Consider the following 23,597-nt stretch of genomic DNA (forward strand, 5'->3'; position numbering starts at 1 on the left):
GTGCTCCGCAACGGGAGAGGCCACAACAGTGAGAGACCCGCGTACCAAAAAAACAAAAAAACAAAAAAACAATAAAATGCCCAGTCACCTCTACAGATCGAAGTTTAGATGAGTCCACGCTTGACTCTCTTTCCTATTGCAATAGTATATTACTGATTAAAATCTATCCTTTTCCCTTTAGTGTCAGCTTTATCTTTGATACAGCCCTCCAGCACGTCGCAGCTTATCGGATAAAACGAACTACTTAAACAGGAGCAAGAGGCCGCCCAGGGGCGGTGTGGAGTTGGGCGCCGACGACGGCTCCAGGGCTGCAGACGTGGACTCCGCCTGGCCCGCTCCCGCGGCACCTTGCCCTGCCGGCCCGCATCCCCCTCCTCCCTGCCCTTCGCTGCGCCTGCCCAGGTCTGCGGCGACCACGCAGGACCACGGGGGCAGTCCGGCAGCCCCAGGCCGCACCTTTGGGAAAGATGAGCTGTGAGGCGTCCTCCTCTACGTCGCCAGCCCGAGGATCACTGCCTCCGGCCGCCATCGTCTCACCGCGCACCGCGGCCCACACCGCCGGAAGCGGAAGCGCCGAGCCGCGGCCACGGAGGGGGCGTGGTCTTGGGGACGGGGCGGGGCTCCACTGGGATGGGCGGGCCACGGTGGGTGGGCGGGACCCCGACGGGGAGGGCGGGGCCGAAGGACTTGCAGCGGCTTGGAGCTTCCCTTAAGGAAGCGGAGGCGGGCCAGAGCCGTGGGATCGCGGGGGTTCCCGGAGGGCCAAGGGGCGTCTTGCGCTGGCCGCTTCCAGAGAAACCGTCCTTCTCTTCTCCAGTACGCCCTTCGCCGCGCGTCGTGGGGACTGGTCACTTGGCCTTTCTTTTTTTTTTTTTTTTTTTTGCGGTACGCGGGCCTCTCACTGTTGTGGCCTCTCCCGTTGCGGAGCACAGGCTCAGCCGCCATGGCTCACGAGACCAGCCTCTCCGCGGCATGTGGGATCCTCCCGGACCGGGGCACGAACCCGTGTCTCCTGCATCGGCAGGCGGACTCTCAACCACTGTGCCACCAGGGAAGCCCTGGTCACTTGGCCTTTCTGAGCCCCAGCTAAGTCACCGGTGAAGTGTGGATGAGGATACCTGCTTCCCAGGGCGTAGGGAAGGATTAGATGAGATGCAGGAATGCGCTGACCGACCCAAGGAACTGTCGTTGATGGGACGCTGGGTAGGTGACTCCGAAAACATACAGTGTAATTTCTTACAATGCCTTAGCGTTTAAAATGTTTGATTCGTAGTGGGTTTTTTCCAATGCTTCTCAACATGTGGATAGTGATATTGAGAGGCCTGTTGGAACATTTGGATGATACTTAGAAAAGTAACCAGGGGCTTTACTGGTGGCGCAGTGGTTAAGAATCTGCCTGACAATGCAAGGGACACGGGTTCAATCCCTGGGATCCCTGGTCCGGGAAGATCCCACATGCCGCGGAGCAACTAAGCCCGTGCGCCACAACTACTGAGCCTGCGCTCTAGAGGCCATGAGCCACAACTACTGAGCCCGCGTGACACAACTACTGAAGCCCACGTGCCTAGAGCCCGTGCTCCGCAAGAAGAGAAGCCACCGCAGCGAGAAGCCTGCACACCCGCAACGAAGAGTAGCCCCTGCTCGCTGCAACTAGAGAAAGCCCGCCGGCAGCAACGAAGACCCAATGCAGCCAAAAATAAATAAATAAATTTTAAAAAAGATAAGTAAGCAAATGAAAAAGTTTCCAACTTGAGAGAAGACAGATGGCTGTACAATGAAGGAAATAATCACAGTGCACTACTTGGCTCAGGAGTGAACCACGTTTCGGTATCATGTGAACTCTGTAAACAGAAAATGAATGAGGATGTTTACCAGACGAGAATACGTACCTGTATTCCTTTGATTTATAAATATATTTTCACAAAGTTAATTTGCCTTGTATCTGTATTTCCAGAAGAAATGTATCCGGTGAATTAATGGCAGGTTATATAGTATTGTTAGAGCTTATTACCGCCTTGAAGGGCTTTCCTACACAGTTCATTACCGCTGTGGACCGATGTCCCGAGGAGTCTGGGGACATGCAGCAGCTGGGTGTGGGAAATGGTCCTGAACTCAGCATAGGCCTCTTTCTGTCATCTATCCATCCAACAGGGCTTTACAGAGCAACTGTTACTTACTGGACTTACAACGGGCTGCCCCTAGGGCTAGCCGGATACCCAACACACACAGCAGAAGAGAAGTCAACAGGTGAAGAGAGAAGAAAGGAGAATAACAAATAATACATAGTGATGTTTCATAGGTTGGTTTGTCCACATTTTCATTCAGGAAAACCATCATAAATACTTAAGTGCAAAACCCTGAGGTTAAAAAGATGAATCAGTCCTAGAGCTGTCCCCAAAAGGAGCTCACTAAGAGTAGTTGATGCAAGATCTGGACTTATTTTCCATCATAAAAGACAGAAAGTGGCAAGTGGTATGAGAGATACGGAAGGATACAGAGAAAGAGGTCATTATGCTCCTCAAGAGCTACTATGGTTCTTTGTACTGTATTGGCTCAGGGTCAAGTTCTTCAACCAGCCCAGCGAGTGCCTTTCAAAGGCAGATATTCAAGCCAAGGTCACAGACCCTAGATTGATCTGGAAGCAGCTTTAGAGCACTTCCTCCACCCTCAGTCTCACAAGAACCACCGATCTCTGACCACATGGCTTAGTTCACGTTTCAGACAACAGAATGAGTTTAAAATGTCAAATTTTGTGTTATATATCTTTTACCACCACCAAAACCAAAAAAACCAATATGGAATTCCATGCTGTTTAACTGCAAACATGGAATACTAATCTCTAGAACTATAATTTTTCTTGAAGGAACAGAATTCCTCTCACACACCCCAGAGTTATTACCAAAGTCTGTGTTTAACCAGTTGTGATCTATTTCCGAAATTATCATCTAACCCTGACAGCGTATACCTGTGGCCAAGTTGTAAGGGCTTCAGAACTGGGTATGTTAAAAAAAATTTTTTACATCCTTGCAAATAAAAATTTAAACCAAAGACTAACAATATCAACATAGGAATGTTTGTAAGGTTTGAAAAATTATTCCTTGCCATTTTCTCCAAACACACCTCATCCTTTCTGGGCCATCCAAAAGCAAGAAACATCTTCCTTTAGGTCAGACCACACCAACGTCCCAGGGTCTTTGTTTGGGTTAATTAACCTCACCAAATGACATCTTAAATTTGAGGATCCCCCCCCACCCCCGAGTTCAGGTTGTAGCTTTCTGGGCAAGGTCAGTTTCACTGGAGAACCTAATGAGAACTATGAACCTTCTTTCTAGAAAAATCCAAATTTTAAAGGGTTCACAAACCTTAGTTCAGAAAAGTTGGCTCTAATAAACCAATGGCATTACTACCAACCACAAAAAATAAATAAATAAAAGTGCAAGGTTATTGGGTATCATGAACACCACACAAAAACATGCAGGCTGAATAAATATGATCTGGTTGGCTGTCTTTAAAAATAAAATGACTAGGGGCTTCTTCCCTCGTGGTGCAGTGGTTGGGAGTCTGCCTGCCAGTGCAGGGGACACGGGTTCCAGCCCTGGTCCGGGGGGATCCCACGTGTCGCGGAGCAACTAAGCCCGTGAGCCACAACTACTGAGCCTTGCGCTCTGGAGCCCGTGTGCCACAAGTGCTGAGGCCCACGCTCCTGGAGCCTGTGCTCCACAACGGGAGAAGCCACCGCAGTGAGAAGCCCGCGTGCTGCAACTAGAGAAAAGCCCTCGCGCAGCCATGAAGACCCAACGCAGCCAAAATTAAATAAATAAATAAATAAAAATTTAAAAAATAAAATAAAAATGACTAAAATAATAATAATAAAATGACTATTACTACTATTCAAAGAAAAAGAGGCAAGACAAAGAACAAATTTTACCCATTATGATTTATTCTCTACAATACTTTGTTAAAGAGTTCAATGATTTGCACTCAGAAGTTATATAGCCAAGAGGCAACCAAGTGTAATACAAAGAATTGGTCTAAAGTCTTTGCACTGAAGGCCATACAAAGTCTCTTGCTTCAGGGAAATAAGAATGAAAATAAACAAAAAGAACAAATAGCTCCCTAGGCTCCAGAATCTCAATAGAAAATAACATCGACAGTTAGTGAAATTTTAGGTGTTAACATATCATGGAAAACAGATCTTGTGCAAATATTAAAATTAACACCCAGGACTTTTGTACAGATATTTATTATAAACAATAAAATATATGTAATGTCTCAACTACAAACCTTTCATGTTGAAAGGGTCTCTAACGTGAGTTGCTTTAATATCATGAAGCGAAAAAGTTTAAGAACCTCACAGTGGAAACAATCCAACACCGACGAACTCTAGCGATCAGACATTCTCTTTTCGTTAATGGAGAACAAGGACAATTCGAAATTACAGAGAGAATGTCCTAGCTGTGGGTATTATGAGACAAGCCAACCTTCCAGACCAAAAGGCACTCACAGCTAGGGATGAAACGAACTCCGAACCAAACCAGCCAAGGTGGGGCTGGTTCCTTGAAAACAGTGGTTACTGTTCAGCTTGAGCAGCCCAAGGACAAAGAAAACACCGAGCAGAAAAACCCTCCTTCTCTTTAAACCCACCACTCCCACCACGTGGACTGGCCGCCCTCATCACTGCTGTGGTCAAGCACGTGGAAGGCAGGTCAGTTCCAGTTCGGAGCTGTCATCTCCCTACGCAAAGCTGCCACGTGGATGATCCAGACTTAGTATTTTTCCTGAGAGCCACCTGCCATACATCTTCAGGAGGTGACCTTGACCGTATACTTCCAGACCACTTCCTGACTAGGCTCCATTCGGGACAGACACTGACAGTGCCATCCCTCACGGGGCCAGTTTTCCTCGGTCGACTCCTGAGTCCCCTTGCCAAGGCAAGAGGACCTCGAGCATCTCCACTGCTGGACTTGGATGGGGGCGTGAGGGAATGTGCAGGGAGTCAGACTTCTTCACTCCAGAGAGTGAAGGGAGCCCACGGAGCCATCGTCAGTGTGGTGCTGGGCTTCAGGAGCCCGATTCTTGTGCACTGATTTCCCCCCCTCCCCATTTCCTGGGTTTTTAAATTTTCTGTTCATTTTCTTAAATGGCAGGTATCCTACCCCACCCTCAATAAAATAAAAAACATACTATATGTTGGGGAAGACAAACAGGGCAACATTTCTACGAGAAAAAATAGGCTTGAAAGAGCATGGCACTGAAAATGCTTGCATGACCAGTCTCACTGAGCGTGCTCAGGGGTGAAAGTTTAGCACCATTTTTTTTGCTTTTTTTAAACTTTAGAAATTAAACACAACTTTCAACATAGAAGACTTGAACAGGAATGAGTGTAGCCCTATGTATCAATACTGTTGTACAAACTGGAGGTGGGCGGTTTAGTCCAGAGCTGCTGACCACCCTGACACCGATCCATGGCACCTAAGAGTAACTGCCGTCACATTTATTTGCAACAAGACATTTATTATTCTCAGCAGCAGGAAATCACGAAACAATCCCTTCCTCTTCGGAAGCCTGTTTTCATGAACACCGCGAGGGAAAGGCGGCGGCGTGCAGGAGCCCAGCCCGCGCATCCAGACGTCAGCCGGCGCTTCCCTGGCCCGTTCCACACCCTCGCCAACAGCACAGGACGGTGCCGAGCTCACCTTGCTCACCCTTACCATCTCTTCAAGAAACGAGACAACTACGCCTAGAACAGCACGTGTGTCGCTCCTTAGATCGTGCCCCTGCTCCCCCTCCCCCGCTCCCGGCAGAAGAAAACTCCAAAGACCCTCTGACTTGAACATGTGCCCATTTCGGAAAGCCACACCACTACCACATAAACATTAAAAATAAATTAAATCAAAACATTGTGTTCACTGGGTTGACACCCAATCCGCGTCGAGTTCTCTAAACACGTTGTTGAAAACCAGTGTATCACCCGTAGGGTCCTTTCTTCCAACTGGCCACCTTTTCCTGTGAATCGTTTCAGCAGTGCCTCTGTGACCATGTTTTCGAAGCGTCTTCCAAGTCCCCAGCTTCTATGAACTTTGCCACCATATGAGTGAAGAATAGGCAAGAGGGAGGAGAAACTTGCTGACAGGTATTTGGAATCAGCAACAACGAGAAAGGGAAATATGCCACATGGAAGTATGAATGACCTAGAATAAAATGAGCTATTTGGAACTCTGCCATGGTGGGGTGAAGATTCCCGGCTTGTTAGGCAAGATAAAGATTCACCTTGTTTAACGACACAGCTTTGTTCTAAAGTCCTGTAAGGACTGTAACAGCGACAGTTTTCCCACTTCTCCAGGCAAACTAGAAAAAAGGAACTCCTCGGCTTAAAGGTCTCTCAGGATGTTTGCCTGAACAGAAAAACAGCTTAGAGACCCTGGACTCTCTCCTATGCCGACGTGCCCTCCTAGAGCCCAACCCAAGTGCTTGTCTGAACACCTCTGCCCTCTGAGAACCTAGATCCAGCTATAGGCACTGCCACCAGTAGAGGAGTGAGGTAGCCGGGTGGTAAGGAAGAGGTCTCTCCCTCGACACTGCACGCAGCGATGCCATCAGGACCTCCCGCGGACATCCCAGTCCATTCCTCAGCAGGCTACACCACAGCGCTCCGTTCAATACCAGGAGACTCAATGCAGGAAGAGTGCCAGAAAATCCAACTGATAGCGGGATGAGAATTAAAACCTTTGAGGCTAACTGAGCAATGAGATCTGCAACGCCATCCAAAGGGCTTCCGATCTTGAGGTGGGTCTCTGTCCAGGAGCCGCAAACGACTCACGGTGCCCACGTTCGACCCTAACATGGCGTCCACTTACGAAGCATGGAGGTTGAGATCAACTCGTGGTATGCGATACACTGGAAGTTTAAAAAAAGGAATTTAAAACAACCTAAAAACGTTTCTTGTTGGTCTCCGTTGCCCAGACTGCCAGAAGAATACACCTACTCGATCTGGGGAGGCTGCAGGGGTGTGTGTGGGCTAAGCCTTCATGGACCATCAATTCCAGCTTCCACTGAGTGGCCAACACACAGGCAGCAAATCACCAGCGGCACCTGCAGCCAAGGTCTTCTGAACCCACACGGAATTCTCACTAGTCACGGAGGAGCCCCAATCCAACGGAACCCCATACTGAGGAAAGGCTGAGATAAGGCTTGGGCCCCTCAAGTTCAGTTTCATTCGATGTAACCCCGCCCCCCTCAGTCAGCTGGAGGCAGACTTGGCAACGGAAGCTAGCATCATAAAATGGTGCAGTAATAAAAGTAACTGGACCAGGAAGAGGAGGCATCTGCTCCAATGATGTCATAGCCATTGGTGGCCACGGGGGGGTGGGACTGGTCATGCAGCCGTGTGTCAGGAGTAATGATTGTAGAGGGGCGGGGCATGAAGAGTGCCATTCTGGAAACAGTGCTGTCGAGAAGCAATATATTCTGCATAACTGATTGTCACCTTCTCACTGCGGTACCTGTATAAGGAAACAGGAAAGGGTATTAGGAACCCCAGACACTTCATTTTGTAGTCACGCAGCAGAGAAAACCAAAAGCTTATTCCACATTTTGAAAGAATAAAATGGAAGACCAAGAGCAATCTTACTTACAGAAAATGAAAGACAGCACAAGAAAACAGTGTTGTTATTACAAATGAACAAGATGAAAAAGCACAATCACAATTCACCCCTGAGAATCTGTTTTCTGCACATCCCACCTTTAAACACTTCATATGCTTATCACCAGGCTGCTCTTAAGCAATCTGCTACTAGGGTCTGGATGAAGAATTTCAAGGTCAAATTACATGGGTAGCAGACTGGAAGATGGCTGCACCAATGCCCAGTGTAAAATGCATATCTACTTTCAGGTTAAAATGTGATAAATTTGACAGAAATGCAACCTCAACTTGCAGAAAAGCAACAAACAAGTTATTTATAAACTAAAAGGGGCACAGATACCTAATTCTGGGTCAAATTCTGACGAAGCAGGTTAAAAGATCCTGGGGCTAGAGAGGATGGGTCTCACTTTCCAGATGAATATGCCATATCATATCACAGGGTCATCAGAACAGAATTCATAGCACTTTGGCCTTGCTCTGGAAAGAGCCATGAGTCAGGATGCGAAGCATGGGGTGTTACAAACCTATGGAGCCTACTACAGACCACAGGAGCTGGGTGTGACAATCCTTACCCAGAGCCATCTCTTTCCCACTGTAATCACTCCTCCACTGCAAGGTGATTATTCCTGAATTTTGACAGGGAAATGGCTGTTCAAATAAATTATAATAATAATGATAATAATAATGCTTTGTATTTGAAGATTTTTCTTTTTTTGGAATCCAAAGCATTTCGGAAACACGGGGTTATCTTCCAAATAGACCTGTGAGGTTACGATATTGATTATTCAGCATTTTACAGATGAACAGGCCAACAGAGGTCCACAGAAACCCCACAGAAGCTAAACCTTTCAGTGTTTCCGATTTCAGTAGGGATGGGAAGAGGACTGACATCTACTGACCACCTACAATGTTGCCTGGCCCTGGACTAGCACTTCTTCATACATTACCTTACCACACCCTGAAACAACCCCAAGGCATTATGATTCACCTCTTACAGACAGGAAATTTTTTTTTTCTGCTCAGAGAGGTGGAAAAACTGGCCCAGGTCACACAGCTAGGAAGTGGTGGAGCTGGGATTCAGAGTCCAGTCCATGCATATTTTCCTACACTAGGCAGCCTCCCCACAGAAGTATTAGCTCCAAGCAGGCAGAGGCGTTTCCTTGGTACTATTCCATCAACAGGCCACCTCACTACATGTGACGACTTCGACTGGCCCTGGACTTCTGTACTGAGAGCCTTTTCTCCTGCCTCCAGCCTTCCCGCTCAGCCTCCCAGCAAGTGGGTCTGACAAAGACACCCACGACCTGCTCAGCGGCTGCTCTGCTCCCACTGTGCTAGCAGCTTAGCCGTGGACACGCCCAGGATGCTGGGGAGTCTCTGCCTTTGCTGCCACTGCGTCCTCAGAGCTTCAACCTCACCCATACTTCTTTGGTTTAGAGACATTAACAGAGAAAATTTTTCTCTTCCCCTGTCTGTCAAAAGTATCCTCCATCCAACCCCAACTGAATTAAAATGACAAGGAAAATAAGACAGTGGCTTACCTGGTGAGTTTGATGGTTTTTCTGAATTCACTGGTAATTGGAGCCTTAAAGCCACCTTTCCTGAGCAAGGAGTCTATCGTCTGGATCTGATCCCAGTCTGAGGAGAAGGCAGGACACTGAGGTCAGCGCACAGTGACACAAGAATGGGCCATGCTCTAACCCCACGGTGACAGAACAGAAGCAGCCAGGTCTGCTGCGGGCAGAGCAAGCCTGGGCACTGCCCCGCGTCCCCGTCTGCCTCACTGGCAGTCCAAGGGGAATCCGAGATGTGAGATGACGCCCAACACACGTCACTAACGGCTGTCCCCAGGCCCCCTGCTTCTGACTCTTTCCTGTCAGATATGATCCCAGGATAACCATCTAGGAGCAAACACGGTCCCAGCGTAGACCAGCCTGTTGGCCTAGTGCTGTAACCAGGGCTGTCCTGGGAGAAGAGAGAATTCATACTCTGCGCTTGTATTCCTTCGTGTGCCCTTCCTTCGTTTCGATGATTTCTAGGAGTCGTTTTCTACTACAGAGACTTGACAGCAGGAAGGAAACTGTTCCTTTAGGAAGGATGGGAAGGTGTTCACACATCTACCGCTGTGTTGTCCTTGAAACATTTTCAACAGATATAACCAAATATATCAAATTTAAAACCAAAGAGAACCCCCTAAATTACTGCAGTAGGTGCCTTGATTTTTTAATTTTCCCAACCAGTTTTCAAATGGCAAAAGTGCTTGATTATTTACCTATATTATCATCACATCTCACTATTAGGAAATAACTCCTGGTGTGCCTCCTTGGACAGAAAGGCCAGATTTATGATCTCAACGAAGTGGTTAAAAGGCTTCCTCCTTTTTATGCCATATCCTCACTGCTCTTGAAAAAGTTTAAACACAACCACGATGGGAACCAACAAGGCAAGCCCTGTCCACATAATTAGTTCACCGATATACTGAAACGGATATTTTTCTCTATTCCAGGTTCACACCTAACACATACATATTATTTTCAAAAAATAGACCAGTTCCAAGAAAGAAAGAAAACTGGGTCATACACCAGACTGCACGAGCGGCATTTTAAGGTATTCTTCTAACTATGCTTTTAAAGAGAAAACCTGCCCGACCCATTTCCTACCTTTCTTGTCCCACTGTAAGAACTAAGTACCTACTGAGTTCTTTAAAAAAACAGGAGAGATTATGTTCTGCATTCTTCCAATTATAACACTGCGTAGTAACTCACGACCAAAAGGTCAAAACCCACTAATACGGGCAACCTCCCTTTACAATGAGCTCCATAATATGACCAAGTTGATTGCTGGAATTTTCCTACAATTAACCACTGCAGTTTTGGGGGCCAAGAAATACTACTACTCACTGAAAGTACGTGAAACGAGCAGCTGGGCACGGGAAGTCTTTACCCCTCTTCTCTTCCCAGCTCCTACATCTTTTGGGGAGTTTCTCATTCTTTGAGAACTTGATAGATATGGGGAGAGGAAGAAAGGCACTCATTCTTAGTTACAGTTAGGCTGAAAGGCACCACACTCCACTTTCCTGCCCTTTACTTGGCTACACTGTGAACAGTATCATTCACGGAAATTCCATTCGTCCAACTCACCTTGTTCCTTTGCAACCTCAGGTAAATATGTGGCTGTACGTTTGACACCTTTTTCATTGATGAATTCAATTCGAATCCCATGGACCCCAACCTACAAAAACACACAACCAGTAAATGGCATTTACTCACTCTAGTGGAACTTCAATTATCCTCATATAAATCGACACTGTCCCCTGACCAGCTTGACCCAGGGCTGAGAAAAGGGGAGGCTCTTGCCTTTCATGACTTTCTCTCTCAGGCATGGAAGCCAAAGAAACTGCTGCTTTAGGGAAAGTGAGGGTCTACGTGCAGCCACCTCTCTGAGAGTACGGAGGCTATAGAAATAAGTTCTCTCAACAGTTCATCCAAAGATCTTGCATATTCCACCTTTAATCTACTCCATTAAAAGAACATGCCACAGGGTTTTGATCTGGGTTCCTGACTCTTCACACAAGGCTCCTGATAACAACTTTTATTCGAGGGCTTACCACAAAGAATCAGGAATGTTCTCCTTTATCCCCATTCCTATTTCTTATGAGACACGGGAAAAGGATGTGGCACAGAGCAGACTGGGAAGAATGGGAGAAGAAAGCCTTCCCATTTCCTCCTACTTCTAATACCGTAGCACCTTCTCTGTCACCCAAGTTGCCTGCAATTCCTTCCAAACTCCGCTTTCACATTCTCATACCCTCGCTCAATGAAGGAGATACATTACCATGTACTAACCCGAACCCAAATGCAACGAGAGATGCAGAGTTCCAAATGCGGCTGTTCTCACCTCCCAGTCCAGGTAATCACTGGCATCCTCAAAGTTAGTAAGGAGGGAGACAGAGCAGAAAAGTTTAGGCAGCTCCTCTCGGGTCAGGGGGGGGAATCGGCTGTCCTTAAGTGCACTGGAGGGGACAGAAAACATAAGTGAGGCTGCTCCGGAGTTGGGAGCCAACATCATGTGCCGAACGTTTACGGCTCTTGAGCTCTGCAGAAAACATCCACTATCCATCAGCCCGAACATGCTGAAAACAACCTGATGCCACTAGCTGCCTATACTTGGACTGGTAAGTGACTCACCAGATTAATTCCCCTGCATTTCCTGATTATCCAAAAGAGAACACTTGGACTTCGCCACTCAAAAGAGACAGGCAGTTTTTCTCCATTTTTGCCAATAATCTACCAGTCTTACGTGCGGTTGCCATTACCTGGTTAGCGTGTATTCCCTGAGTCCTGAATGAAGATTCATGGCTGAGAAGGTCCCAATGCAGCCACGAAGCCGCTTGTCCCGCCCTGTCTTCCACGTCACAAAGAGCGGACTGAAAGAGCAAGCACACATCAATCAGGGAAGAAGAAAACCTCGGCTCTATCCCTGTTCATCTGCTCTTCCCCTCAAGGATGGTTTTCTGATGCGGGCTGTCTGAAAGGCTCTGCCCTCTCTGCCCTCTGGAGCCGGAGCCGCGCAGCCCCAGGGTGTAAGTGGAGAGAAATCGCCACGAGGCATGAGAAGAAAGGCCCCTGCTCACAGCCTCACCCCGCTCTACCACCGCGTGGACGAGCCGTTTTCTTCTTCCTCTGCCCAGGACTCAGCTCCTTCCTTCTTCTTCTAGTTCTCCACGCCTTTCTCCTCTTGTTTCTCTCTTTTCATGTGTCTATGCTCCCAGTCCTACCTTCACGAAGACACACGGGGCCTGCACACCTTCTCCGCTCAGCCCCACGTCGTGCCCATCGTTATTTCTGCCTCTCCTGCTCATAAATTCCAGAAAAAAAGAAAAAGTCTCCTCAAGAAAGGTTATTCTTGGGGACTTCCCCGGCAGTCCAGGGGTTAGGACTCTGCGCTTTCACTGCCGAGGGCTCGGGTTCGATCCCTGGTGGGGAAACGAGGATCCCGCAAGCCAAGTGGCGCCGCTAAGATAAAATAAAAAGCTTATTCTTAGCAGAAGTTAACCACTTTCTAGGCCCAAGTCATGCTGCATTAGGCTACATCCGATCGACGCTGACCGATGTTTTAGGCAGAGGTTACAGGGCTGTCCCCTCTTCCTGAAATTCCTCCATATTCCTATGCCCTTACCTCTTTGATTCTTGAGTTAACACTTCTCAAAAGCAACTTAAATTTTTTAAGTTATCTGACTTTGATCATTATTACAAAGCAGGATCTCCCACCTACCCATCTTTTCCTTCCAGTAAAATACTTGAACACCACCAGCCAAAGTTAATGTTCCAAAACCTGCTCAAAAACCCTTCAAGAATTCCACTGTCTCCACACCCTACACTGCTGCGGCCACCACCTACTCCTCCAAACCCATGTCCCTCTCCTGCAAGGGACACACCTGATCCCACTCAGATCAAGGCTTAGACTCTCCACCGACTCAGTCAGGATTTTTCTGTTCACGGTATCGCACGGCAATACTTCCCTAAAGAGTGAGCACATTTTTCTCTGCATTTCTTCTCCTCTGACACAATCACAGGAGTAACTTCCTCTCCACCTCTGCCCAGACGGTGTGTGAACACTATTTAGCTTCTGTGTGTGATCTGCCAACTCAAGTCTTCCGAGAGCAAGGACTTTTTCTTCATACTCCTCCATTCCCTGCCCAGTGGGGCTAGGCACCGCCTCAGTATGGCATTAACAGTCGAGGAATGATGATCAGTCAGTGAATGCTCTAAAAGCATCTCCTAAAAAAATAAAAATAAAAAAGCAGCAGTGCTCTTTAAAGCCACCTCAAAGCTGCTTCCAGTTGAGAAAGAAAGCATTGGCATATGAGCATCTTCGCTTGACTTTACCCTTTACACATATTCCTTATTAAAGTCATTGACACCTCGAGGGGACTTGGGACAAATAACAGAGTCTTGAACTAGAAACAGTAAAGCAAATTCTGACATTCCTGGTGGGGTGCCGGCAGCCCCATGGGACTGACAATGAACCAAGTGAGGGGACCCTTGTTAAGAGCATCTCAGCTCCCACTAAATGAGCTCCTAGCCTCCCACCTGGCACCCAGACACTGGCAGGTCACTTGGGCTTCAACGGTGCTCGGGTCCACAATGGTGTGATGGTGTGACTTCTCCATGTGAGAGGTTAAATGACCTACCCACTGCCATTTGAACCAACAGAAGACCAAGAACGAAACCCTCCTGATTCCCGGAACATTACTCTGACAAGCCAACCACTCCTGCAAACACAGCCTAGTACCCTTCCATTACTGAGCCCAGTGAGTGTTCTAGACATTGGCTGCACATTTCTCATCATCCTATTCCCATCAACCTTTGCCCAAATCATGTTAAGCTTTTCGTAAGTAGCAGACTCTCTCAAGAGAATGCCCCCGACAGAGGCGTCATGCCTTTCTCACCATCCCGACACGCGACCGCTTTACTCACTAGGGGTCATTGGTGAATCTAGGAAGGCGTGGCTGTGGGAAGCCGTAGAGGTGACAGTAGAGGACGTCGAAGCAGTAGCAGCACATCTCTGCGGTCACCACCAGATTCTTGGTGGCGCTGGCAGTTCCATTGGGCCTGGGGAGAGGGCTCAGCGCTCCCGATGCGGGGTTCATCCGTGTGATGGGAGGGTTTCCAGGTCCCAGAGTTAAGTCCGACACGTTCTCGCGACCACCGCCGCCGTCCACATGCTGGTGGTTCTGAAGAGGCCCCGCGCTGGAGCCGGGGACGGCTGTGGACTGGCTCCCGTGACCGTGCGTCCCACCTGCAGACAGCTTAGGCTTCTTAACCCCACAACAGCCTGCCGCCAGCTTGGGCTCCAGCGGGGGGACGCAGCGTCTTTTTCCCATCCTGAACCAGTGCTTGAGGTCTGGAATGCTGCGGAACCCTAACCCAGAAGAGAACACGCAAGCATTAACGCAAGTGGTTAGCTTCAAGAACACAAAATTCAAAGAGAAAGGGTCCCCATGGAGAGGGTAGGAGCCATCGAATTCTTTCTTGCCCAGGTCACATTGGTGCAAAGGGTGGCAGACCGGTGGGCTAGAAGAGACCCTGAGTTCCAGACCGAAGGCGCCTAACCTCTTCCTCAGGGGGAGCTATTTTCCATTTTCCATAAAGGTTATCATCACCACGGACGGAGGCAGGCTACAAGCAGCTCCCTCTTGCCCAGGACTCCCTGGGCAGAAAGAAGGGTGGGGTGGCAGCCAGCGTGTAGCTGAATGGGGACGTTTCAAGACCGACTGGAAGACTGCACCTGACCTGTCAGGCTCCTCATCAGGATGCTTTCTCTACCTTTTTAGAGGCTCCAAACTGAATCACCCTATTTTTAAAGAACCCCAGAGGAACTTTCATGCTTTTCCTTGTTAACCACATCCTTTCCACATTTTCCTCATGACTAACTTCAATTTATCTGTGTAATTTTAGCCCCGGACCTCTGTGAAGATGAAAGGCAGCAGCTGTTCTGACGAGAGCACGCTTTCTAACACCGGGCTCCCCGCCCACCTTTCCGTCCTCACAGCTGTCCTGCACAGCCTTACTCACTTTCTTTGGTTCTCCTCTGAACTCACTCCAAGTTCTACACTTCTGTTCTTTCAAGACCCCATTCAAAAAAAGCTACAACCTAGCAGAAACCTTTATTCACACAAATGACCCAAGCTTCACAGCCCTTCTGTGAGGTAGCCATTTCTGCCCTGTCATAGTAAGGCAGACAGATGCAAAGCCATCAGCTTAACAAAATGTGGCATCAGATGGCCCAGGAAATCGGAGAGCCCCAACTGATTAAGGGGAGGAAGGAATCTTTTTCCACTAAATTCTTTTTCTTAAAAAGCCTAAGGTAAAGATATATAGCTATAACATGACCAAGATCCTTTCTGTTGTCTGTAATCAGCAGGCTCAGGAAAAGAGATCCTAGTTATTTCAATGTCGATAATACCAAAGTTTGTAAAATTCTGCTGACTTGACAAAAGTACACTTTGTTTTTCCTCAAGTCATTACCTGTTAGTTGTAGCCCTCCCACTCAAAAAATATATATAATTCCTACCTAAAATTTTCCCCATGGCTTGAACACGTAGCACACAATTGCCTTTTAGGCACTACTCTACTGTGTAGTATTTTGATTGTAAATTCTACAACCTTTTACATCAAATTAGACATGCACGTACCCGTTTGCAATGCCGTAATTTCTACAAAAACAACCTGCCACTTTAGGTTGAATGAGATACAAAAATTTCACAAATATTGCTTATGTTCTTGATATATGCTGATCCCTAACAAAAACACATTTTTGTATCTAAGACAGTTCTTCAGAAGATGAAAGTTGTCTCTAGTAGAGGAATAACAGCTTGCATGCTTCAATGTCTGGCCTGAAACAGGGGCTTCTTTTTGAGAAAGCCTCATGCACTTGATGCAGTAAAACCTCCAGTGACTAGATTGTTTCTGAGCACGGATATCACTGCCTTGTTCGGACTGTGAAGAGAGGGGGCAGAAGATCTCCGTTAGAAATGCTGCCTCCAGAGCCCAAAGGCCTGGCTTCAAATCCTGCTTCCTGCAGGATTAACCTCTCTATGCCTCAGTTCCCTCAAACTGCGAATAACAGGAGCACGTGCCTCATGGGGCTGTTAGGAGAATTGAGTTTACTATGTGCCAGCTGCTTCCATACAGCATCTGGCATAAAGTCAGCTGCTCTTATCATCTGGGCTTATCATCTGCTCCCACCAGGATGGAAACTCCCGGAAGGCCAGGACTTCGCTGGGCACTCAGGGCTTAGAGCATCGAACGGGTACTCTTTAAACAGGATTTCACCGAGTCCTCAAAACCACTCAGCACGGAGGACAACATTACCATCATTTTACAAAGGAGGAAACTTAGGTTTAATGAGCAAGATAATCTGCCCAAAGCCAGCTGCCGCTAAGTGGCAGAGTCAGGATGTGGACCACAGTCCATCTGTGAGACTCCAAAGCCTGGGTCTTCCCACCAAGCCACAAAGAAGAGTGAGGCCTGCCAATAATATCCATTGGATTCAGTTCCTTTCCTAAGGGCATGATTTAAAAAAAAAAAAAAGATCAAGGGTATACTAAAAACCAAAAGAATAGTTTGCAAAATCTTGCCAACAAAAATGGAGCAGGGGAAAAAAAAAATCAAAACCTAAGCCCAAAGCCAGTATCTCTGCCATCCCCCTGACAATCATCAGTACCCCTGCCATTGTCCCTTGACTCCACAAGGGATGGCACTGCCCTCTGAGCTCTTACCTGACTTTCCACCTTGTGCATAACTGTGTGCAGGGGGTTTAGGACACGTGTTGAATGAGGCAGAGGGACCATCTCTCGAGAGCTAGAGTTTTAACAGCACCAACAGGGCCCTCAGGCTCTGCCTCTAGAGAGTCCCAAAATTCAAAGAGGCAAAAAGGAGGGATAAAATAGGTTAAAAAAAGAAATCTTTCCTCATTCTCCTTACACCAAAGCACACCTGAAGGAAGGGCAAAATGTCATGAGACAGTGGCAACTCAGGTGTGTCTCTGCAGGTGCTATCAGCTACCTGACTGTGAAACATCCTACAACAGAGCAATAGAAGGGATTTTCAAACCATGCCAAGGCAGGTGAGCTCAAGCCTAGGAAGGTTCTGCCTACACATCACGTACAATCACCGATCTGCAGTGGGGCATGATCACAGCCGATACCAAGAGAATACATTTAACAATTCCCCCTCCCCAACTATGATCTGTAATCAGTAGAACCCACCCAAATCTTGTGGTTCCTTAGGCCCGAGCTTTCTCTGGAGGCCACCAAGCAAACAATTCAATCGACATTCTCAGAGTTAGAGACTTTCCGCCTCAAAAATATATTAGAAGGCATTTCTTTAAAAATTTGTTCCATAAATTTATATCTATAGAAAATTTCAAACATAAACAAAGTAAATTAGTGTAATGAACCCAATACCCAGCTTTAACAATTTTCAACAAAGGGCCAATCTTATTTCATCTGCAGCCTACTTACTCCATCTCCCCACCTCCTACTGAATTTTTAGGTTTTTTTTTTTTTTTTTTTTTTTTTTTTTCTTTTTTGCGGTACGCGGGCCTCTCACTGTTGTGGCCTCTCCCGTTGCGGAGCACAGGCTCCGGACGCGCAGGCTCAGCGGCCGTGGCTCACCGGCCCAGCCGCTCCGCGGCACGTGGGATCCTCCCGGACCGGGGCACGAACCCGTGTCCCCTGCATCGGCAGGCGGACTCTCAACCACTGCGCCACCAGGGAAGCCCTAAGGTTTGTTTTTAAAGGGGCCAATATTTTACCTATCTGTCAGTGTCAAGCAAATGTTAAGTGAACCACAGGAAAGACTGTGCAGGTGCTGGCAGTGAGTACTTTCACTTACCATATCAACCTCAACCTATCAATTTCATCAAGTTTCTCTTTAAAGTGAGACTCTTCTAACCCCACTCCAACCAAGTGGGCATCTCACCACAACTAAGTGTCCCAGACTCGGCTCCCGGGACTGTCCTACAATGACCAAAGACACATTCATTTCTCCAACCGCTCGGCTTCTGAGGGCACAGTGTGAGATCCCTCAGAATAAGAGCATTTCAATACAACAGACTAACCTGCTGTCTGACCAGCTAAAAACAAATATCCCAATGGCATATTCTACCTCTTCTAGGACTGTGCGCATTTGTTCTCACTCTTCCCCCAAACCTCATAAAAACTACCAGCAATGGTAGACTGATCATAGTAGGAGTAAATAAATGTTATTCCTGTCAAGCTGGTTCATCTGAAGTAACTGGAATCAGGCAAAAACCCTTGCTTTGTAAACACATATATCACTAACAGCCTTCGGAGCCTTCAGTTGGTTACTCTTTCAAAGCTAAACTCAAGGGCCACTTTAAGGGCCAACGGTAGTGATGTCATTTTCCTACTGTCTGTCCACTTGAGAGCGAACAATGAAAAAGAACTAGTTAAAACTGGATTTCCACCAGATGGAGACAATACCCATACTTCCACAAAAAGCTGGAGGAAATAACAGGAATCACTGTTTTACCTCTTAAGACCGCCTAACCTAGCAAGTGTCAAATGAAGTAAAGTTGCTCTCAGTGTTGAAAAAGTCACCACATCCTTTACCTGACACGCAATATTCAAGGGGTCCTGGCCTTCACGAGGGTGCACAACAAAGGCACCTCTCCGGCCCCCTCTGTGGGAAAGCTGAGCAGTGCGTTGTTGATCTGGGCCGAGTGGCCTACAAAGCCACTTAAATTCCAGCCAGCAATGAACTCACCAACACCTTTAGTCTCAGAGGCCGAGTGGCATTTGTGCTTTTTCTTTCGCAAAACCTAACACAGTGCCTTGCACATGGTACACACACCAACAATCTTATCTACAGATCTCCCAGCAATTCCATTTAAGTTAGCCTTTCTCACAAAAAGAATATTTATGGCATAACCTGACCTTTAGATACTCTTGTTTCACTGTGAGGCGCCAACTGTTGAGTGTGTCAGAAGCTGAAAGTGACCAAAACACAAGTATCTATTATTATCAACAATGTCAACTCAGGGAATTCCCTGGCGGTCCAGTGGTTAGGACCCGGCGTTATCACTGCTGGGGCCTGGGTTCGATCCCTGGCCGGGTACCTAAAATCCTGCAAGCCTCACGGTGCGGCCAAAAAAAAAACAAAAACAAAAACAAAGCAAAACACAGTGTCAGCTCTACTCAGCTCAAACCAAGGAATGATTTAATTCATGGCAAGGTGGAGAGCCAACGTGGACAATTCATTCTAAAAAACACGTCAAATATCCCCTACATTAACTTCTTGGTTTGGTTTATGGTGGTAGCCGTCTTCTTGGCTAAAACACAGTAACTGGTCAGTCCTAGACTTGGCCGTGGGTGCTGTTGAACTGTAGGTTGCTCAAGGCTTTCCTTCCAAAGGACACACCTAGTTTCTAAACTGCACTTGAAAAGAATTTCCTTTTCTTTTTCAAAGATGGGGCGCTTTAAGAGCTACCCAAGGGAGCATTATTTGTCTGGAGGGCAATTTACGATTTCAGGGGTTAATATACAACTATACTCCAATAAAAATTTTTAAAAAAGGAGTTAATACAAATGATGTCTCATAAATTGCTCATGTTATAAACATAAACAAGGTGTGGAGACCAGTACTGAGGGGAGGATATGAGGACACCCTGATAGACGTGGCTGGCTGGGCAGGAGGGCCTTCCTTCCTTGCTGGGGGTCCCTTCCAAGGCTCCTAAGTCCAACTGAAAACAACAAGCTGGTGCCTTCCCAGAGCAGCTCCCATCTTTGGAGGAGACAGCCCAGGCTTTGGGGTTACTGTCTAGGCTCACATCCCAAATCTGACTTACCAGGTACAAACTCAGGCAGGCTGTCACGTCTCTGTGGACCTGGGCTCCTGCTACCACAGAGGGCTTAGTTGTGAGCAATCCACTAGGACACGAAAAGCATCTAGCAGTTCTCTGGCACAGAACTACTATTTATTAAAGCATCTGCTATTACTAATGCTAGGACTACCTTTACCGATAAAAGTAGGGTTGGTTATATAAATAACATAGCTCTGAGTTCTTACAATTTCTAGAGAAATAAATGTCCTCATAATAAAATTCTATTAAGAACTACCATGTAGGCTCAAAGATATTATTTTAAAAAAATTTTTATTGGAGTATAGGTGATTTACAATGTCATGTTAGTTTCAGATGTAGAGCAAAGTGAACCAGTTATACATATACATATATCCACTTTTTTTTTATTCTTTTCCCATATAGGTCATTACAGAGTATTGAGTAGACTTCCCTGTGCTATACAGTAGGTTCTTACTAGTTACCTGTTTTACATATAGTAGTGGGTATATGTCCATCCCAATCTCCCAATTTATCCCTCCCCCCCTTCTCCCCTGGTAACCATAAGTTTGTGCTCTACAACCGTGACTCTACTTCTGTTTCGTAAATACATTAAAAGATCATATCATTAACATGGGGTTATTACTCTAATGACCTTGATGCTTTTCCTCTTTGGAGAGCCATGCTTCTAATAAGTCATCCGCTGTTGTTTCCATTGTGAGATGCCAGGAAATATAAGGAATGGTGGGCTGAGAGTTGTGCACAGCTCTGTTCTACAAGGGTCCTCTTTTAAGCTTGCAGCCATACTAAAAAGAAACTAAATTTGCTAAATATGTTGTTATTACAGAAATCTTGATATATATTGAGTACTAACAGAACTACTGAGTCAAAGTAGTTAGATTTCCAACAATAACCAGATTAAAACATCTAGAAAAGCCTGGAGGTGGAAAACAAAATATATAGAGTCACCTTTTGAAGCCTCAAAACAGCCTATGTGGGGGCATGACCTTATAACATAGAAAATGGATTTGGAAGGTAGGCAAAAAGCAAAGAAAAAAGGGGTCTCTGCATTTTCTTCTGTTATTATTTACTGTCCGGATGTCTATTCAAACCAAGCTTTACGCAGAAGGGAACAGGCTGCTGTTTCCTTTGTGACACAGAGTTGAACTGAAATTCAATTTAATAATTATTTGAGCAGTGAAACGGCACCTGAGCTATAATTCTGGCCTACTTATTATGGAACTATTCCAAGAAACAGATGAAAGACCCACAATTATTCTGGTCATCATTTCAAATAATCATTTCTACACGAAAGCCCATCATACACACATAAACATCCAAAACATTTGCTGTGTGAAAATTTTCCCTGCGAAAAAGAGATCTACCTATACAATTGCTTTTAAAATTTACAGATTTAGAAAAATACACAGTACTATACACTTTCATGTCAACTTCGCTTAAGGAAAAACACGACCACAAGGAGTCAAATGCTTTGTTATCTTTTTAGATCCCCTCCCTTTACTATGTGAGCCATGGCAGGGTGCCAGATCTTTCTGGGCCTTGGTTCTTTCATTTGTAAAATGAAAATATTTGTCCTCTGCCTTCCTCACAGAGTGGCTGTGAGCCTCCAGTAAGACGCGAAGCAATCTGGAAAACTCTCTTACAAGTGTTTGCATACCATTATTAACAAACTTGAGGGGAACGCAGCAGTAATAAAATTTTTTTCCAGAACTTGGTTTACGTGTAGACTTTTAATTATTTTTAAGAAAACAGTATCACCCTAGCAGATTCAGGGCAAAATGTTCCAAAAATCTCTGAAGATTATACCCATGTGGAAGACACCCAAAAATTGACCTTGACAGGAACTGCATTAACCTACAAGTTATGATCTTTGTCTTTAAAAAATGCATAATTTGGGAAGGGGTGGGAGGCAGACCTTATGTACACGAAGGGTAAGTGTAATACTACACCACCATCTAGGTCACTCTAATGGGATTACGGAAAGTAAACTTGTCTTTACATATAAAGAGAGCAAGTGGAAGGATTCATCAGCTTTAGGACACCCTCATGGAAGCAGAATAACAGAAGCGAACAAAGTAAACCTACATCCTAAAGTCCTAGCACAGGCCTAAAACGAAAAAAGAGCAAAAGCAACAAAATTCTAGTCTACGTATGTCCAAGGTAATACTCACTGAAAGCAGAAAGTTTGTATTGCCAGGGGAACAGCTATAACAGAGGAGGGGAGCTATTTTGCCTCTGAAATGAATTTTCTTCCTTCCGATTCCATTCCTTCTTCCTGTACCTAAGATGGAAATGCAGGTGCAGTGAATGAACAAAATCAAGGCAGTGCCGAGGTAAGAGATGGTTTCTGAACAACTACAACTCAACAGAGCAATTTCTAGAAAGAAAAAAAAGCTAAGGAACAGGCTTTCTTTAATTCAAAACATTTCAAAATCTAAATATAAGGCAGCAAGGGCAGCCCCATGCACAAAATCATCTCATTCCTGGTGCCGTCACCAAGAAGGGAGGACAGGGAGATCAAAGGTTTTATTGAACCTGAACATAAAACACATATTAAAACTTCCTCCACCACTAATTTAGATCACAACTTGCTCTCAGGCCAAGATACACCATTTCAAGGTTCTCCACTGGTTTCAGAATACAAACAGATTCCCAAATCCTCTGCAAAGATGGTGCTGAAAGATTACTGGACAGCATGCCAGGGTCCTGAGGCCAGGCCATCTTGTTATCCCTGGTGGAGATGATAACTGTAGGTAAGAGTCACCCTTCATACTCTTCGGCTGGCATAAATCTCTTCGTAATCTCTTCACCAACTCTCCCCACCCCCCCAGAAGTAGAGATGTGAGTTATTCCCAAAGATGTAAACAGGAGACTCCAGGCCCCACCCACTCTATCCTAGGAGAGGGCAGTGAAAGAGGATAGGCCCAGAGGGATAAGGGTGAGGGAGTGTGGCAAAGTAAGGAGTTCAGATCAGGACAGGGGATGGAGGAGGGCGAAGAATGAAGGGCAAAGCTCACAGCCTGGGAAGGAGGGAGGCATAAAACCCACAAGAGTGTCAGGTGGAGGGATGATGGAAACGGGGCCTCTGGGTGGATAAGGAAAGACAGAATGAGGGTGGGGGTGGGAAGAAAGTGAAGAAGAGGCAAAAGCGTGCGTGTGAAAGAGAGTTCAGCAAGGAAAGGGCGAGATACAGGGGGGAGAGGAGAGGCCAGAGCGGGGAGGAACCAAACAGGCAGAGAGAAAGGTGATGGTAAGGAAAAGGGGGTGGAAGGAGAGCGCGGGGCGCCAGGAGTAGTGGTGGGACGACCCAGCGACTGGTAGGGCAGCGAGGGCCGAGCCGCGGGGGTGGAATCTAGACATCGGGCGGGGGAGGGGGCGGGGGGAATGGGGGCGAGGGCCGCCAGGCGGCGCCGGAGACCACCAAACTTTACACGACCCGAGACTGCTTCCTGGAGGGAGTGCAGAAAGGAGCTGGAGCCTCGCCCGGCCTCGCCTCGCGGCCCAGGGGCAGGGGCGTTCAACCACCCCCCCCCCCAGGGCGCCTCCCTTACCCCCCATCTCCCGGCGG

The 23,597-nt window shown here is 46.7% G+C and overlaps 2 protein-coding genes across 7 annotated transcripts in view; both read right to left on the reverse strand.

Annotated features, from left to right (window-relative positions):
• Positions 1 to 568, reverse strand: part of POLR2D (RNA polymerase II subunit D) — a 9,563-nt gene extending 8,995 nt beyond the window's left edge. The window contains exon 1 of the mRNA XM_024115045.3: positions 457 to 568. Coding sequence (XP_023970813.1) covers positions 457 to 529 — 73 coding nt within the window. The 5' untranslated portion in view covers positions 530 to 568. The remainder of the gene's footprint in view (positions 1 to 456) is intronic.
• Positions 569 to 3,922: 3,354 nt separating this feature from the next.
• The window catches only part of AMMECR1L (AMMECR1 like), a 20,362-nt gene continuing 687 nt past the window's right edge, over positions 3,923 to 23,597 (reverse strand). The window contains exons 2-9 of one of the 6 annotated variants that reach the window (XR_002890441.2): positions 22,201 to 22,310; positions 14,122 to 14,566; positions 11,958 to 12,068; positions 11,540 to 11,654; positions 10,783 to 10,873; positions 9,184 to 9,280; positions 6,986 to 7,502; positions 3,923 to 6,897 (exon numbers count right to left, since the gene is read on the reverse strand). Coding sequence is in view for 4 of the 6 variants with exons in the window: in XM_055087375.1 (XP_054943350.1) it covers positions 7,391 to 7,502; positions 9,184 to 9,280; positions 9,427 to 9,543; positions 10,783 to 10,873; positions 11,540 to 11,654; positions 11,958 to 12,068; positions 14,122 to 14,528 (1,050 nt within the window). In the remaining 2 variants the exon portion in view is untranslated. Of the gene's footprint in view, positions 7,503 to 7,982; positions 8,120 to 8,214; positions 8,269 to 9,183; positions 9,281 to 9,426; positions 9,544 to 10,782; positions 10,874 to 11,539; positions 11,655 to 11,957; positions 12,069 to 13,079; positions 13,421 to 14,121; positions 14,567 to 22,200; positions 22,311 to 23,597 lie in introns of those variants that run through there. The other 5 variants (XM_055087375.1, XR_002890442.3, XM_028501388.2 and 2 more) reach the window with 5 other exon arrangements.

This window comes from Physeter macrocephalus, chromosome 2 (assembly GCF_002837175.3).
Source record: "Physeter macrocephalus isolate SW-GA chromosome 2, ASM283717v5, whole genome shotgun sequence".
Taxonomy (NCBI): domain Eukaryota; kingdom Metazoa; phylum Chordata; class Mammalia; order Artiodactyla; family Physeteridae; genus Physeter; species Physeter macrocephalus.